This window comes from Coregonus lavaretus (genome assembly GCF_964263955.1).
Source record: "Coregonus lavaretus genome assembly, chromosome: 22".
NCBI classification, from domain to species: domain Eukaryota; kingdom Metazoa; phylum Chordata; class Actinopteri; order Salmoniformes; family Salmonidae; genus Coregonus; species Coregonus lavaretus.
Window position 1 is genome coordinate 4,291,801 of NC_140009.1, and position 14,098 is coordinate 4,305,898.

The 14,098-nt window shown below is 50.3% G+C and overlaps 1 protein-coding gene across 1 annotated transcript in view; it reads left to right on the forward strand.

Annotated features, from left to right (window-relative positions):
- The window catches only part of LOC311150242 (E3 ubiquitin-protein ligase UBR4-like), a 147,352-nt gene extending 137,168 nt beyond the window's left edge, over window positions 1–10,184 (forward strand). Inside the window, exons 96-105 of the mRNA XM_084187618.1 lie at window positions 1,040–1,139; window positions 1,303–1,521; window positions 5,741–5,854; window positions 5,954–6,096; window positions 6,199–6,324; window positions 6,680–6,874; window positions 7,209–7,433; window positions 7,719–7,809; window positions 7,990–8,152; window positions 8,236–10,184. Coding sequence (XP_084043744.1) covers window positions 1,040–1,139; window positions 1,303–1,521; window positions 5,741–5,854; window positions 5,954–6,096; window positions 6,199–6,324; window positions 6,680–6,874; window positions 7,209–7,433; window positions 7,719–7,809; window positions 7,990–8,152; window positions 8,236–8,300 — 1,441 coding nt within the window. The 3' untranslated portion in view covers window positions 8,301–10,184. The remainder of the gene's footprint in view (window positions 1–1,039; window positions 1,140–1,302; window positions 1,522–5,740; window positions 5,855–5,953; window positions 6,097–6,198; window positions 6,325–6,679; window positions 6,875–7,208; window positions 7,434–7,718; window positions 7,810–7,989; window positions 8,153–8,235) is intronic.
- The last annotated feature ends 3,914 nt before the right edge of the window (window positions 10,185–14,098 follow it).

Consider the following 14,098-nt stretch of genomic DNA (forward strand, 5'->3'; position numbering starts at 1 on the left):
ACTGACCTCTCCTCTGTGCAGTATGCTAAACGACACTGACCTCTCCTCTGTGCAGTATGCTAAACGACACTGACCTCTCCTCTGTGCAGTATGCTAAACGACACTGACCTCTCCTCTGTACAGTATGCTAAACGACACTGACCTCTCCTCTGTACAGTATGCTAAACGACACTGACCTCTCTCCTCTGTACAGTATGCTAAACGACACTGACCTCTCCTCTGTGTACAGTATGCTAAACGACACTGACCTCTCCTCTGTACAGTATGCTAAACGACACTGACCTCTCCTCTGTGCAGTATGCTAAACGACACTGACCTCTCCTCTGTGCAGTATGCAAACGACACTGACCTCTCTCCTCTGTGTACAGTATGCTAAACGACACTGACCTCTCTCCTCTGTGTACAGTATGCTAAACGACACTGACCTCTCTCCTCTGTACAGTATGCTAAACGACACTGACCTCTCCTCTGTGCAGTATGCTAAACGACACTGACCTCTCCTCTGTGCAGTATGCTAAACGACACTGACCTCTCCTCTGTGCAGTATGCTAAACGACACTGACCTCTCCTCTGTGCAGTATGCTAAACGACACTGACCTCTCCTCTGTACAGTATGCTAAACGACACTGACCTCTCCTCTGTACAGTATGCTAAACGACACTGACCTCTCTCCTCTGTACAGTATGCTAAACGACACTGACCTCTCCTCTGTGTACAGTATGCTAAACGACACTGACCTCTCCTCTGTACAGTATGCTAAACGACACTGACCTCTCCTCTGTGCAGTATGCTAAACGACACTGACCTCTCCTCTGTGCAGTATGCAAACGACACTGACCTCTCTCCTCTGTGTACAGTATGCTAAACGACACTGACCTCTCCTCTGTGTACAGTATGCTAAACGACACTGACCTCTCTCCTCTGTACAGTATGCTAAACGACACTGACCTCTCCTCTGTGCAGTATGCTAAACGACACTGACCTCTCCTCTGTGCAGTATGCTAAACGACACTGACCTCTCTCCTCTCCTACCTTCCAGTCTGGATGCGGACGTGTGGAAGAAGTTCCTGTCTCGTCCAGCTTTACCCTTCATCCTCAGACTTCTCAGAGGCCTGGCCACCCAGCACCCTCCTACACAGGTACACACCTGGGGCACACCCTAGCAAAACGGTTTGAAACAAATTAACAAACATCTTTTTATTGAGGGAATTATGTATATGGTTTAGTGTTAAGATTTCCTGCCCGTGCTAAACTTTTCTGAACACCCCTCTCGGCCGTCTCGCTCTCCCTCCCTCTCTCCAGATGCTGATAGGGACAGACTCCATCACTAACCTTCACAAGCTGGAGCAGGTGTCTAGTGACGAGGGCATTGGGACGCTGGCAGAGAACCTTCTGGAGGCGCTGAGGGAGCACGCCGAGGTCAACCTGAAGATCGACGCTGCTCGCAGGGAGACACGGGCTGAGAAGAAACGCATGGCCATGGCTATGAGACAGAAAGCTCTGGGGACACTGGGCATGACGGTAGGTTACTGTCTGGGTCTGGTAGGTAGGTAGGTAGGGGGAGGTAGGCTCTGGGGACACTGGGCATGATGGTAGGTTACTGTCTGGGTCTGGTAGGTAGGTAGGTAGGGGGAGGTAGGCTCTGGGGACACTGGGCATGATGGTAGGTTACTGACTGGGTCTGGTAGGTAGGGGGAGGTAGGCTCTGGGGACACTGGGCATGATGGTAGGTTACTGACTGGGTCTGGTAGGTAGGGGGAGGTAGGCTCTGGGGACACTGGGCATGATGGTAGGTTACTGACTGGGTCTGGTAGGTAGGTAGGGGGAGGTAGGCTCTGGGGACACTGGGCATGATGGTAGGTTACTGACTGGGTCTGGTAGGTAGGTAGGGGGAGGTAGGCTCTGGGGACACTGGGCATGATGGTAGGTTACTGACTGGGTCTGGTAGGTAGGGGGAGGTAGGCTCTGGGGACACTGGGCATGACGGTAGGTTACTGACTGGGTCTGGTAGGTAGGGGGAGGTAGGCTCTGGGGACACTGGGCATGATGGTAGGTTACTGACTGGGTCTGGTAGGTAGGTAGGGGGAGGTAGGATCTGGGGACACTGGGCATGATGGTAGGTTACTGACTGGGTCTGGTAGGTAGGGGGAGGTAGGCTCTGGGGACACTGGGCATGATGGTAGGTTACTGACTGGGTCTGGTAGGTAGGTAGGTAGGGGGAGGTAGGCTCTGGGGACACTGGGCATGATGGTAGGTTACTGACTGGGTCTGGTAGGTAGGTAGGGGGAGGTAGGCTCTGGGGACACTGGGCATGACGGTAGGTTACTGACTGGGTCTGGTAGGTAGGTAGGGGGAGGTAGGCTCTGGGGACACTGGGCATGATGGTAGGTTACTGTCTGGGTCTGGTAGGTAGGGGGAGGTAGGCTCTGGGGACACTGGGCATGATGGTAGGTTACTGACTGGGTCTGGTAGGTAGGTAGGGGGAGGTAGGCTCTGGGGACACTGGGCATGATGGTAGGTTACTGACTGGGTCTGGTAGGTAGGTAGGTAGGGGGAGGTAGGCTCTGGGGACACTGGGCATGATGGTAGGTTACTGACTGGGTCTGGTAGGTAGGTAGGGGGAGGTAGGCTCTGGGGACACTGGGCATGATGGTAGGTTACTGACTGGGTCTGGTAGGTAGGGGGAGGTAGGCTCTGGGGACACTGGGCATGATGGTAGGTTACTGACTGGGTCTGGTAGGTAGGTAGGGGGAGGTAGGCTCTGGGGACACTGGGCATGATGGTAGGTTACTGACTGGGTCTGGTAGGTAGGTAGGGGGAGGTAGGCTCTGGGGACACTGGGCATGATGGTAGGTTACTGACTGGGTCTGGTAGGTAGGTAGGGGGAGGTAGGCTCTGGGGACACTGGGCATGATGGTAGGTTACTGACTGGGTCTGGTAGGTAGGGGGAGGTAGGCTCTGGGGACACTGGGCATGATGGTAGGTTACTGTCTGGGTCTGGTAGGTAGGGGGAGGTAGGCTCTGGGGACACTGGGCATGATGGTAGGTTACTGACTGGGTCTGGTAGGTAGGGGGAGGTAGGCTCTGGGGACACTGGGCATGATGGTAGGTTACTGACTGGGTCTGGTAGGTAGGGGGAGGTAGGCTCTGGGGACACTGGGCATGATGGTAGGTTACTGACTGGGTCTGGTAGGTAGGTAGGGGGAGGTAGGCTCTGGGGACACTGGGCATGATGGTAGGTTACTGACTGGGTCTGGTAGGTATGGGGAGGTAGGCTCTGGGGACACTGGGCATGATGGTAGGTTACTGACTGGGTCTGGTAGGTAGGTAGGGGGAGGTAGGCTCTGGGGACACTGGGCATGATGGTAGGTTACTGACTGGGTCTGGTAGGTAGGTAGGGGGAGGTAGGCTCTGGGGACACTGGGCATGATGGTAGGTTACTGACTGGGTCTGGTAGGTAGGGGGAGGTAGGCTCTGGGGACACTGGGCATGATGGTAGGTTACTGTCTGGGTCTGGTAGGTAGGGGGAGGTAGGCTCTGGGGACACTGGGCATGATGGTAGGTTACTGACTGGGTCTGGTAGGTAGGTAGGGGGAGGTAGGCTCTGGGGACACTGGGCATGATGGTAGGTTACTGACTGGGTCTGGTAGGTAGGGGGAGGTAGGCTCTGGGGACACTGGGCATGATGGTAGGTTACTGACTGGGTCTGGTAGGTAGGTAGGGGGAGGTAGGCTCTGGGGACACTGGGCATGATGGTAGGTTACTGACTGGGTCTGGTAGGTAGGTAGGGGGAGGTAGGCTCTGGGGACACTGGGCATGATGGTAGGTTACTGACTGGGTCTGGTAGGTAGGGGGAGGTAGGCTCTGGGGACACTGGGCATGATGGTAGGTTACTGACTGGGTCTGGTAGGTAGGTAGGGGGAGGTAGGCTCTGGGGACACTGGGCATGATGGTAGGTTACTGACTGGGTCTGGTAGGTAGGTAGGGGGAGGTAGGCTCTGGGGACACTGGGCATGATGGTAGGTTACTGACTGGGTCTGGTAGGTAGGTAGGGGGAGGTAGGCTCTGGGGACACTGGGCATGATGGTAGGTTACTGACTGGGTCTGGTAGGTAGGGGGAGGTAGGCTCTGGGGACACTGGGTTACTGACTGGGTCTGGTAGGTAGGTAGGTAGGGGGAGGTAGGCTCTGGGGACACTGGGTTACTGACTGGGTCTGGTAGGTAGGTAGGTAGGGGGAGGTAGGCTCTGGGGACACTGGGCATGATGGTAGGTTACTGACTGGGTCTGGTAGGTAGGTAGGTAGGGGGAGGTAGGCTCTGGGGACACTGGGCATGATGGTAGGTTACTGACTGGGTCTGGTAGGTAGGGGGAGGTAGGCTCTGGGGACACTGGGTTACTGACTGGGTCTGGTAGGTAGGTAGGTAGGGGGAGGTAGGCTCTGGGGACACTGGGTTACTGACTGGGTCTGGTAGGTAGGTAGGTAGGGGGAGGTAGGCTCTGGGGACACTGGGCATGATGGTAGGTTACTGACTGGGTCTGGTAGGTAGGTAGGTAGGGGGAGGTAGGCTCTGGGGACACTGGGCATGATGGTAGGTTACTGACTGGGTCTGGTAGGTAGGGGGAGGTAGGCTCTGGGGACACTGGGTTACTGACTGGGTCTGGTAGGTAGGTAGGTAGGGGGAGGTAGGCTCTGGGGACACTGGGCATGACGGTAGGTTACTGACTGGGTCTGGTAGGTAGGGGGAGGTAGGCTCTGGGGACACTGGTCATGATGGTAGGTTACTGACTGGGTCTGGTAGGTAGGTAGGGGGAGGTAGGCTCTGGGGACACTGGGTTACTGACTGGGTCTGGTAGGTAGGTAGGGGGAGGTAGGCTCTGGGGACACTGGGCATGACGGTAGGTTACTGACTGGGTCTGGTAGGTAGGTAGGGGGAGGTAGGCTCTGGGGACACTGGGCATGACGGTAGGTTACTGACTGGGTCTGGTAGGTAGGTAGGTAGGGGGAGGTAGGCTCTGGGGACACTGGGCATGATGGTAGGTTACTGACTGGGTCTGGTAGGTAGGGGGAGGTAGGCTCAGGGGACACTAGAACACTGGAAGTAAGAGATGATAGAGGGTCCAGAGGCATTCAGTAGCTGTATTGAAACCCCTGAGATATGTAGCCTACTCATTTACAATAGGTTATTTGTGGTTTATTTGAAAAGGCTGTTCTCTGTTGGCTCTCTATCAATAGGGGCCCTTCTTTGTGAGGCGTTGGAAAACCTCCCTGGTCTTTGTGGTTGAATCTGTGTATGAAATTCAGTGCTCGACTGAGGGACCTGACAGATAATTGTATTTGTGGGATACAGAGATGAAGTAGTCATTCAAAAATCATGTTAAACACCATTATTGCACACAGAGGGAGTCCATGCAACTTATTATGTGACTTAAGCAAATGTTTACTTTAATTAGGCTTATCAAAGCAAAGGGGTTGAATACTTTTCATTTTTAATTAATTTGCAAAATGTTCTAAAACGTAATTCCACTTTGACATTATGGGGTATTGTGTGTAGGCCAGTGACACAAAATCACAATTGAATCAATTTTTAATTCAGGCTGTAACACAAAAGTCAAGGGGTATGAATACTCTCTGAAGGCGCTGCATGTACTGGAAGTTTACTAACTACTGACGCTAACCCAGGTTGTTGATTGGCTGAAGCTAACCCAGGTTGTTGATTGGCTGTTATTCCGCCGTTTCAGACCAATGAAAAAGGCCAGGTGGTGACCAAGACGTCGTTGTTGAAGCAGATGGAGGAGTTGATAGAGGAGCCAGGACTGACCTGCTGCATCTGTAGAGAGGGATACAAGTTCCAGGTAAAAAAGGCTTACATTATTCCAAATGTAAGCCTTTCTTCGTGTGTCGGTTATATTTCAATGCATCTTGGAGTATTGCCTCACCTTCTGTTCTCCCAGCCCACCAAGGTGCTGGGGATCTACACCTTTACGAAACGCACGGCCCTGGAGGACTTTGAGAACAAACCCCGCAAGCAGCAGGGATACAGCACTGTGTCGCACTTTAACATAGTCCACTACGACTGCCACCTCGCTGCTGTCAGGTACACATGTGCTGTAGTTGTGTGTGGGTACTCCGTCTCTCTCCTCTGCTGGTCAAGCTTGGAACATGCTCAGAATCGAATACTGTCTTTGTCCTCTCTCAGGCTTGCTCGGGGGCGGGAGGAGTGGGAGAGTGCTGCGTTGCAGAACGCCAACACCAAGTGCAATGGACTGCTTCCTGTCTGGGGGCCTCACGTCCCAGAATCAGCCTTCGCCACATGCCTGGCCAGGTAATGGCACACAGCAAGTTCATCGTGTTCAGTAGGGCACAGCAAAACGAATAAACACCTCTGTTGTTGCACTAGTTCAGGACAGGTTGCATCTCACCGTTTCAGAACATCGGCAATCAAAAGATACGCTCTAATTAACTTGATGAAATAATAATGACCAAAACCAGTGTTATGAATAGGAATTTCATTTAATTTCTTCATCAGTTCTAGCACACACAAACCTTTCCCAAACTATTTCCTATCAAACATCTCTCCTCCCAACCCCAAGAAACAACACATATCTGTAGGAGCCAGAGACACCCACCTACCAGCTGAACATCCATCCTTATTACTAATCTCTCTCTCTCTCTCCCAGGCACAACACTTATCTGCAGGAGTGTACGGGGCAGAGAGAGCCCACCTACCAGCTGAACATCCACGACACCAAGCTCCTGTTCCTGCGCTTCGCCATGGAGCAGTCCTTCAGCGTGGACACAGGAGGGGGAGGACGGGAGAGCAACATCCACCTCATCCCTTACATCATCCACACCGTGCTCTACGTCCTCAACACGTATGGAGATTTGACATTACATACTCTGTTTCCCTTCTCTGTCCCTCTGTCTCTCTCTCTCTCTGTCTCTGTCTCTCTCTCTCCCTCTGTCTCTCTCTCTCTCTCTCTCTCCTTCCTCTGTCTCTCTCTCCTTCCTCTCTCTCTCTCTCTCTGTCTCTCTCTCTCTCTCTGTCTCTCTCTCTCTCTCCCCTTCCTCTCTCTCTCTCTCTCCTTCCTCTCTCTCTCCTTATAACTTTCTTTATCTTGTGAATTATTACCGAACATCTTGTTAATTTGTGTGTGACTCTCCATTCGGTGTGACCCGTTCCTGACCACTTCCTTTGTTTTCTCTCAGTACTCGGGCTACTAGTCGTGAGGAGAAGAACCTGCAGTGTTTCCTGGAGCAGCCGTGTGAGAAGTGGGTGGAGAGCAGCTATGACGTGGACGGTCCCCACTACTACACCGTGTTGGCCATGCACATCCTGTCTCCTGAACAGTGGATGAACACACGCCTCACCTTCCTACGCAGGCTCCTCGTCACCGTGCACGCACGCAAGGTCTCCGCTGTCTTCACCAACAAGTAAGATACCGTTCCAGAACTCTGTTCATTTTCATTTTATATACCATTTAGCAGAATCTTCTGCCAATTATCACAGCTTTTATCCATTTGCGGTTCACTGAATCCATATATTTTTGTGATCCCTGTGAGAAATGAACCCACGACCTTGACTAAATTGTATCAGTCAAATGTAGTCATTTGTAAGATTGTTCTTTGAGAAATACACTCTGTTGATTAAATATCATTGTCTTCAGGATTTAGCTGCAGTATATCTGGGAATTCTTTTAATCTTCCTTCTCTCTCCAGACTCACAGATAAACAGTCCAAGGAGTATGCAGTGTACCGCTCCCCTCTCCTCTTCTGGGGCCTGGTGGAGCTCATCAATGACATGTTCAGGGTACGAGGGAGTTATCCTACCAAAAACGTTACATAGACATCACACAACGGTTGTGTAAAAAGTTGTGCAGACAAAAATAGCTGTTGTAACACAACCCTTTTTGTTCATTAGTTGTACAACATGGGTGTGAACTAGGTTTCTGCAGTGTTCAGCTCAACACGCCCCTCTTCCCCTCTATAGAAAGTGGCCACCAGTAACACGGAGGGAGGCTGGTCCTTCTCGCTGGCAGAGTACGTGCGACACAACGACATGCCCATGTACGAGGCCTCGGAGCGCGTGCTCAAGACCTACCAGGATGAACTCATGCCCGCTGAATCCTTCTCTGAGTTCCTGGATGTCGTAGGTCAGTGTTGCCAAACAGATGTTACATACGGTGTATAGCTCAACGTGTGAGATTCAGACTAACTCTGTTTAATCTGTTTCCAGGACTCCTCTCTGACATTCCGGACCCAGACCTCTTCCTGCAAGACCTGTTGAACTCTGTGCCCTGATGGCATTCAGTACCACCTCCAGCCCCAGAGACCCCCCTGATGGCATTCAGTAACAGACCTCACTGGACCCTGTCCAACAAGACAGGGGAGGAGGGTCCACGCACATTGGTCCTGCTAATGGCACCTCCGTGGGACAGCTTTCAACCGAGACCCCTCACTCCTCAAACTTCTCCTAGCTTTCTGTCACATACACACACACCACATCTGTTTCCTGTTCTCCACCAGGGGTTTTGTCCCTCATCTTCAACTAGAACTCTTTAAAGCAGATCTTAAATGTGTCATCTGAGTGAAGAGTCAGTTGGTCCACTATGAGCATGTTGCTGTAACATTTAACTAAACCCCATGCTTCTCTCAATATCACCCCACATAAATGTCTGGGGTGTCAATCTTCACGTAAACCTTCAAAAAAACAAAACCATTGTTTTGGGATTCGATCACAGCGTATATTAAAAAGTTAAAGATTTGTTGTTGTCATTATTGGGCTTTTCAAAACGGAGGCAGGATTGAGGCTTGGCTGAGTGTGGCGGTGAACTATGATGACTAACCCTGTTATGTCAGATACTATTCTCCTGACTAGACTGGGGGCCACATCAGTCTGTGCTGATGGTAGATCTGGAATGACCATGTTAGGTCTTGACTGGAATTACAGTGGAGGGGCAATAGACGGGTATGTTGTGCAGGGTAGAAGGGCAATAGACGGGTATGTTGTGCAGGGTGGAAGGGCAATAGACGGGTATGTTGTGCAGGGTGGAAGGGCAATAGACGGGTATGTTGTGCAGGGTGGAAGGGCAATAGACGGGTATGTTGGAAGGGCAATAGACGGGTATGTTGGAAGGGCAATAGACGGGTATGATGTGCAGGGTGGAAGGGCAATAGACGGGTATGTTGTGCAGGGTGGAAGGGCAATAGACGGGTATGTTGTGCAGGGTGGAAGGGCAATAGACGGGTATGTTGTGCAGGGTAGAAGGGCAATAGACGGGTATGTTGTGCAGGGTGGAAGGGCAATAGACGGGTATGTTGTGCAGGGTGGAAGGGCAATAGACGGGTATGTTGTGCAGGGTGGAAGGGCAATAGACGGGTATGTTGGAAGGGCAATAGACGGGTATGATGTGCAGGGTGGAAGGGCAATAGACGGGTATGTTGTGCAGGGTGGAAGGGCAATAGACGGGTATGTTGTGGAGGGTGGAAGGGCAATAGACGGGTATGTTGTGCAGGGTGGAAGGGCAATAGACGGGTATGTTGTGCAGGGTAGAAGGGCAATAGACGGGTATGTTGTGCAGGGTGGAAGGGCAATAGAAAGGTATGTTGTGCAGGGTTGGGTTCTCTTCTCAGTGAATCAAATGAAAAGAGTCCTGAGCCCTCCCTCTCCGGTAACTCAAACTCCAATAATCCTGATTTGTGATTGGTTCTCCGTACTCCAAAATAAGGTCACAATTTACAGTACTGTCCAAATGAACAGTAAAAGGGGCCTGCATCATTCCTTTGGATTTGACACACTTCTCTTTCTTTTTGATGTTTTGTTATCTCACTAACGCTACACTGCACTGGCAGTTTCTTTTCAGGTCTTCCACACAACAATTTATTCGATATTTGATAACGTCCTACCGACGATTCCCAGAAGTCTTTCTGGTAAAGCAAGGTGCCACTGAGTTCTTCAAACCTCTGTGATTGATAAATGAATTACCCTATAGACGTGCTATCGCGACACGTGAAACTGCATCCCTTGTACTCTTGAGCTGAATGCATGGTGTGGACTTTAAAACCCAATGTAGTGTTGCTTCTTGACCTATTCTGTTCTCGTTGCTACGATGTTCAACGGTTGCTGAATGTCAGCTTTTTTTGGATTAGCAATGATATGAATAAAACCATGATAATAATTCCACATCCAACGCTCTGTGTCATGTCCGGGTTGTTCTGTTTAGCGTGGCTTTTTTTATTGTCACGAAACGAAGTTTGAAACCTGGCTAAACCGGTTAATCCAAGCCGTCTATGAAGTGCTCCTCAGATCAGTTACAAAGTCATCTTAGTCCTTATTTCTGTAAAGGCTAACCGTGTTAAACCCAATGCATCACTTCCTGGTACTTCTGTTGGGTGTTTCTCGGAGCGTCCACTAGAGGGCTCCTCAAGCCTACTCCTGAACAAAATGCATCTTTCAGGCGGAAGCATAGATACGGAGGAGGGCGGTGGACAAGAAAGTGTCTGTACAGTTTAGTCTGTATAGGGGCAGGCCTGTCTATATAGCAATATTTGACTCTTACCTGCGGTAGCCATACTTTTTTTTTTAAATAATAATTTATTTTGATATTTTATAAACGCATACAAACGACTACATACATCACACCTGCCCAGACCCACTAGCCCCCAGCCCTATCTCCAGCGCCCGCATCACTTCCTGCCACATCCCGTACTATTGCCACACAGTCTTAATGACCTTGAAACTGGCTGAAGTTATGTTAAGTGGTGCCTTAATCATTGAACCAGAGTCTGTCTTCATTCAGCGTACAATGATAAAAGTGCACAACGTTGATTTGAAGGACGTGATGTATGAACTCCTCTTAGTTTGCCATTTACATAACATTAGAACAGAGGTTCTTCAGATTTTTTCAGCTCGAGAACCAAGTGAGAAAGTGTGTGATTCTAAAATGTTGACTCACATCTCGCGACCCACCTCTCGCATGCTCAGCGCCCACTTTGGGTCCCGACCCATAGTTTAACAAAACCCTGCATTAGAATATTCTAAACTGGCAGAACTGCTTCAGTTGCAACAGCTGTACTATAACGTGTGGTATTCAGTATGCTTTTCTTTGTTCTAACCAGACCATATGTCACAAGTCCCCCTCTCCCTTTCCTCAACAACAGCTGCTAAAGGCATTAGATCAGGAACCACCGGCGTAGAGCTGGACTCAACAGGGAGAGGAGTGGAAAACACCAGGCACTACTGAGACATGACCTCCAGGGGGTGCTGTAGAGAGATGTGCAAAATGAGCACAGATAGTGTAGGTTTGTATTTCCAAAACTGAGTTTGGCCTACAGTGCGTCTGTTTTCTCCTGCCTCAGAGCTTGTACTTGAACATTGCTTTAGGATAGACAGTTTAGCCCTAGTAAAACACTGTTCAAGTCATTTCCAGGCTTTACAGCACAGCTCCTCTTTAAGTAGAGTTGTCCCTCAGTGATCTGAGTGCAATATCACAGACCAGCTTTAGTAGCGCTATCCCAGACCAGCTTTAGTAGCGCTATCCCAGACCAGCTTTAGTAGCTCTATCCCAGACCAGCTTTAGTAGCTCTATCCCAGACCAGCTTTAGTAGCGCTATCCCAGACCAGCTTTAGTAATTCTATCCCAGACCAGCTTTAGTAGCGCTATCCCAGACCAGCTTTAGTAGCTCTATCCCAGACCAGCTTTAGTAGCGCTATCCCAGACCAGCTTTAGTAGCGCTATCCCAGACCAGCTTTAGTAGCGCTATCCCAGACCAGCTTTAGTAGCGCTATCCCAGACCGGCTTTAGTAGCTCTATCCCAGACCAGCTTTAGTAGCTCTATCCCAGACCAGCTTTAGTAGCTCTATCCCAGACCGGCTTTAGTAGCTCTATCCCAGACCAGCTTTAGTAGCTCTATCCCAGACCAGCTTTAGTAGCTCTATCCCAGACCAGCTTTAGTAGCGCTATCCCAGACCAGCTTTAGTAGCTCTATCCCAGACCAGCTTTAGTAATTCTATCCCAGACCAGCTTTAGTAGCGCTATCCCAGACCAGCTTTAGTAATTCTATCCCAGACCAGCTTTAGTAGCTCTATCCCAGACCAGCTTTAGTAGCGCTATCCCAGACCAGCTTTAGTAGCGCTATCCCAGACCAGCTTTAGTAGCGCTATCCCAGACCAGCTTTAGTAGCGCTATCCCAGACCAGCTTTAGTAGCTCTATCCCAGACCAGCTTTAGTAGCTCTATCCCAGACCGGCTTTAGTAGCTCTATCCCAGACCAGCTTTAGTAGCTCTATCCCAGACCAGCTTTAGTAGCTCTATCCCAGACCAGCTTTAGTAGCGCTATCCCAGACCAGCTTTAGTAGCTCTATCCCAGACCAGCTTTAGTAATTCTATCCCAGACCAGCTTTAGTAATTCTATCCCAGACCAGCTTTAGTAGCTCTATCCCAGACCAGCTTTAGTAGCTCTATCCCAGACCAGCTTTAGTAGCGCTATCCCAGACCAGCTTTAGTAGCGCTATCCCAGACCAGCTTTAGTAGCGCTATCCCAGGCCAGCTTTAGTAGCGCTATCCCAGACCAGCTTTAGTAGCGCTATCCCAGACCAGCTTTAGTAGCGCTATCCCAGACCAGCTTTAGTAGCGCTATCCCAGACCAGCTTTAGTAGCGCTATCCCAGACCAGCTTTAGTAGCTCTATCCCAGACCAGCTTTAGTAGCTCTATCCCAGACCAGCTTTAGTAGCTCTATCCCAGACCAGCTTTAGTAGCTCTATCCCAGACCAGCTTTAGTAGCTCTATCCCAGACCAGCTTTAGTAGCGCTATCCCAGACCAGCTTTAGTAGCTCTATCCCAGACCAGCTTTAGTAGCGCTATCCCAGACCAGCTTTAGTAATTCTATCCCAGACCAGCTTTAGTAGCTCTATCCCAGACCAGCTTTAGTAGCTCTCTCCCAGACCAGCTTTAGTAGCGCTATCCCAGACCAGCTTTAGTAGCGCTATCCCAGACCAGCTTTAGTAGCGCTATCCCAGACCAGCTTTAGTAGCTCTATCCCAGACCAGCTTTAGTAATTCTATCCCAGACCAGCTTTAGTAGCGCTATCCCAGACCAGCTTTAGTAATTCTATCCCAGACCAGCTTTAGTAGCTCTATCCCAGACCAGCTTTAGTAGCTCTATCCCAGACCAGCTTTAGTAGCGCTATCCCAGACCAGCTTTAGTAGCGCTATCCCAGACCAGCTTTAGTAGCGCTATCCCAGACCAGCTTTAGTAGCTCTATCCCAGACCAGCTTTAGTAGCTCTATCCCAGACCAGCTTTAGTAGCTCTATCCCAGACCAGCTTTAGTAGCTCTATCCCAGACCAGCTTTAGTAGCTCTATCCCAGACCAGCTTTAGTAGCTCTATCCCAGACCAGCTTTAGTAGCGCTATCCCAGACCAGCTTTAGTAGCGCTATCCCAGACCAGCTTTAGTAATTCTATCCCAGACCAGCTTTAGTAGCTCTATCCCAGACCAGCTTTAGTAGCTCTCTCCCAGACCAGCTTTAGTAGCGCTATCCCAGACCAGCTTTAGTAGCGCTATCCCAGACCAGCTTTAGTAGCTCTATCCCAGACCAGCTTTAGTAGCGCTATCCCAGACCAGCTTTAGTAGCTCTATCCCAGACCAGCTTTAGTAGCTCTATCCCAGACCAGCTTTAGTAGCTCTATCCCAGACCAGCTTTAGTATCTCTATCCCAGACCAGCTTTAGTAGCTCTATCCCAGACCAGCTTTAGTAGCTCTATCCCAGACCAGCTTTAGTAGCGCTATCCCAGACCAGCTTTAGTAGCGCTATCCCAGACCAGCTTTAGTAGCTCTATCCCAGACCAGCTTTAGTAGCGCTATCCCAGACCAGCTTTAGTAGCTTTATCCCAGACCAGCTTTAGTAGCGCTATCCCAGACCAGCTTTAGTAGCTCTATCCCAGACCAGCTTTAGTAGCTCTATCCCAGACCAGCTTTAGTAGCTCTATCCCAGACCAGCTTTAGTAGCGCTATCCCAGACCAGCTTTAGTAATTCTATCCCAGACCAGCTTTAGTAGCTCTATCCCAGACCAGCTTTAGTAGCTCTATCCCAGACCAGC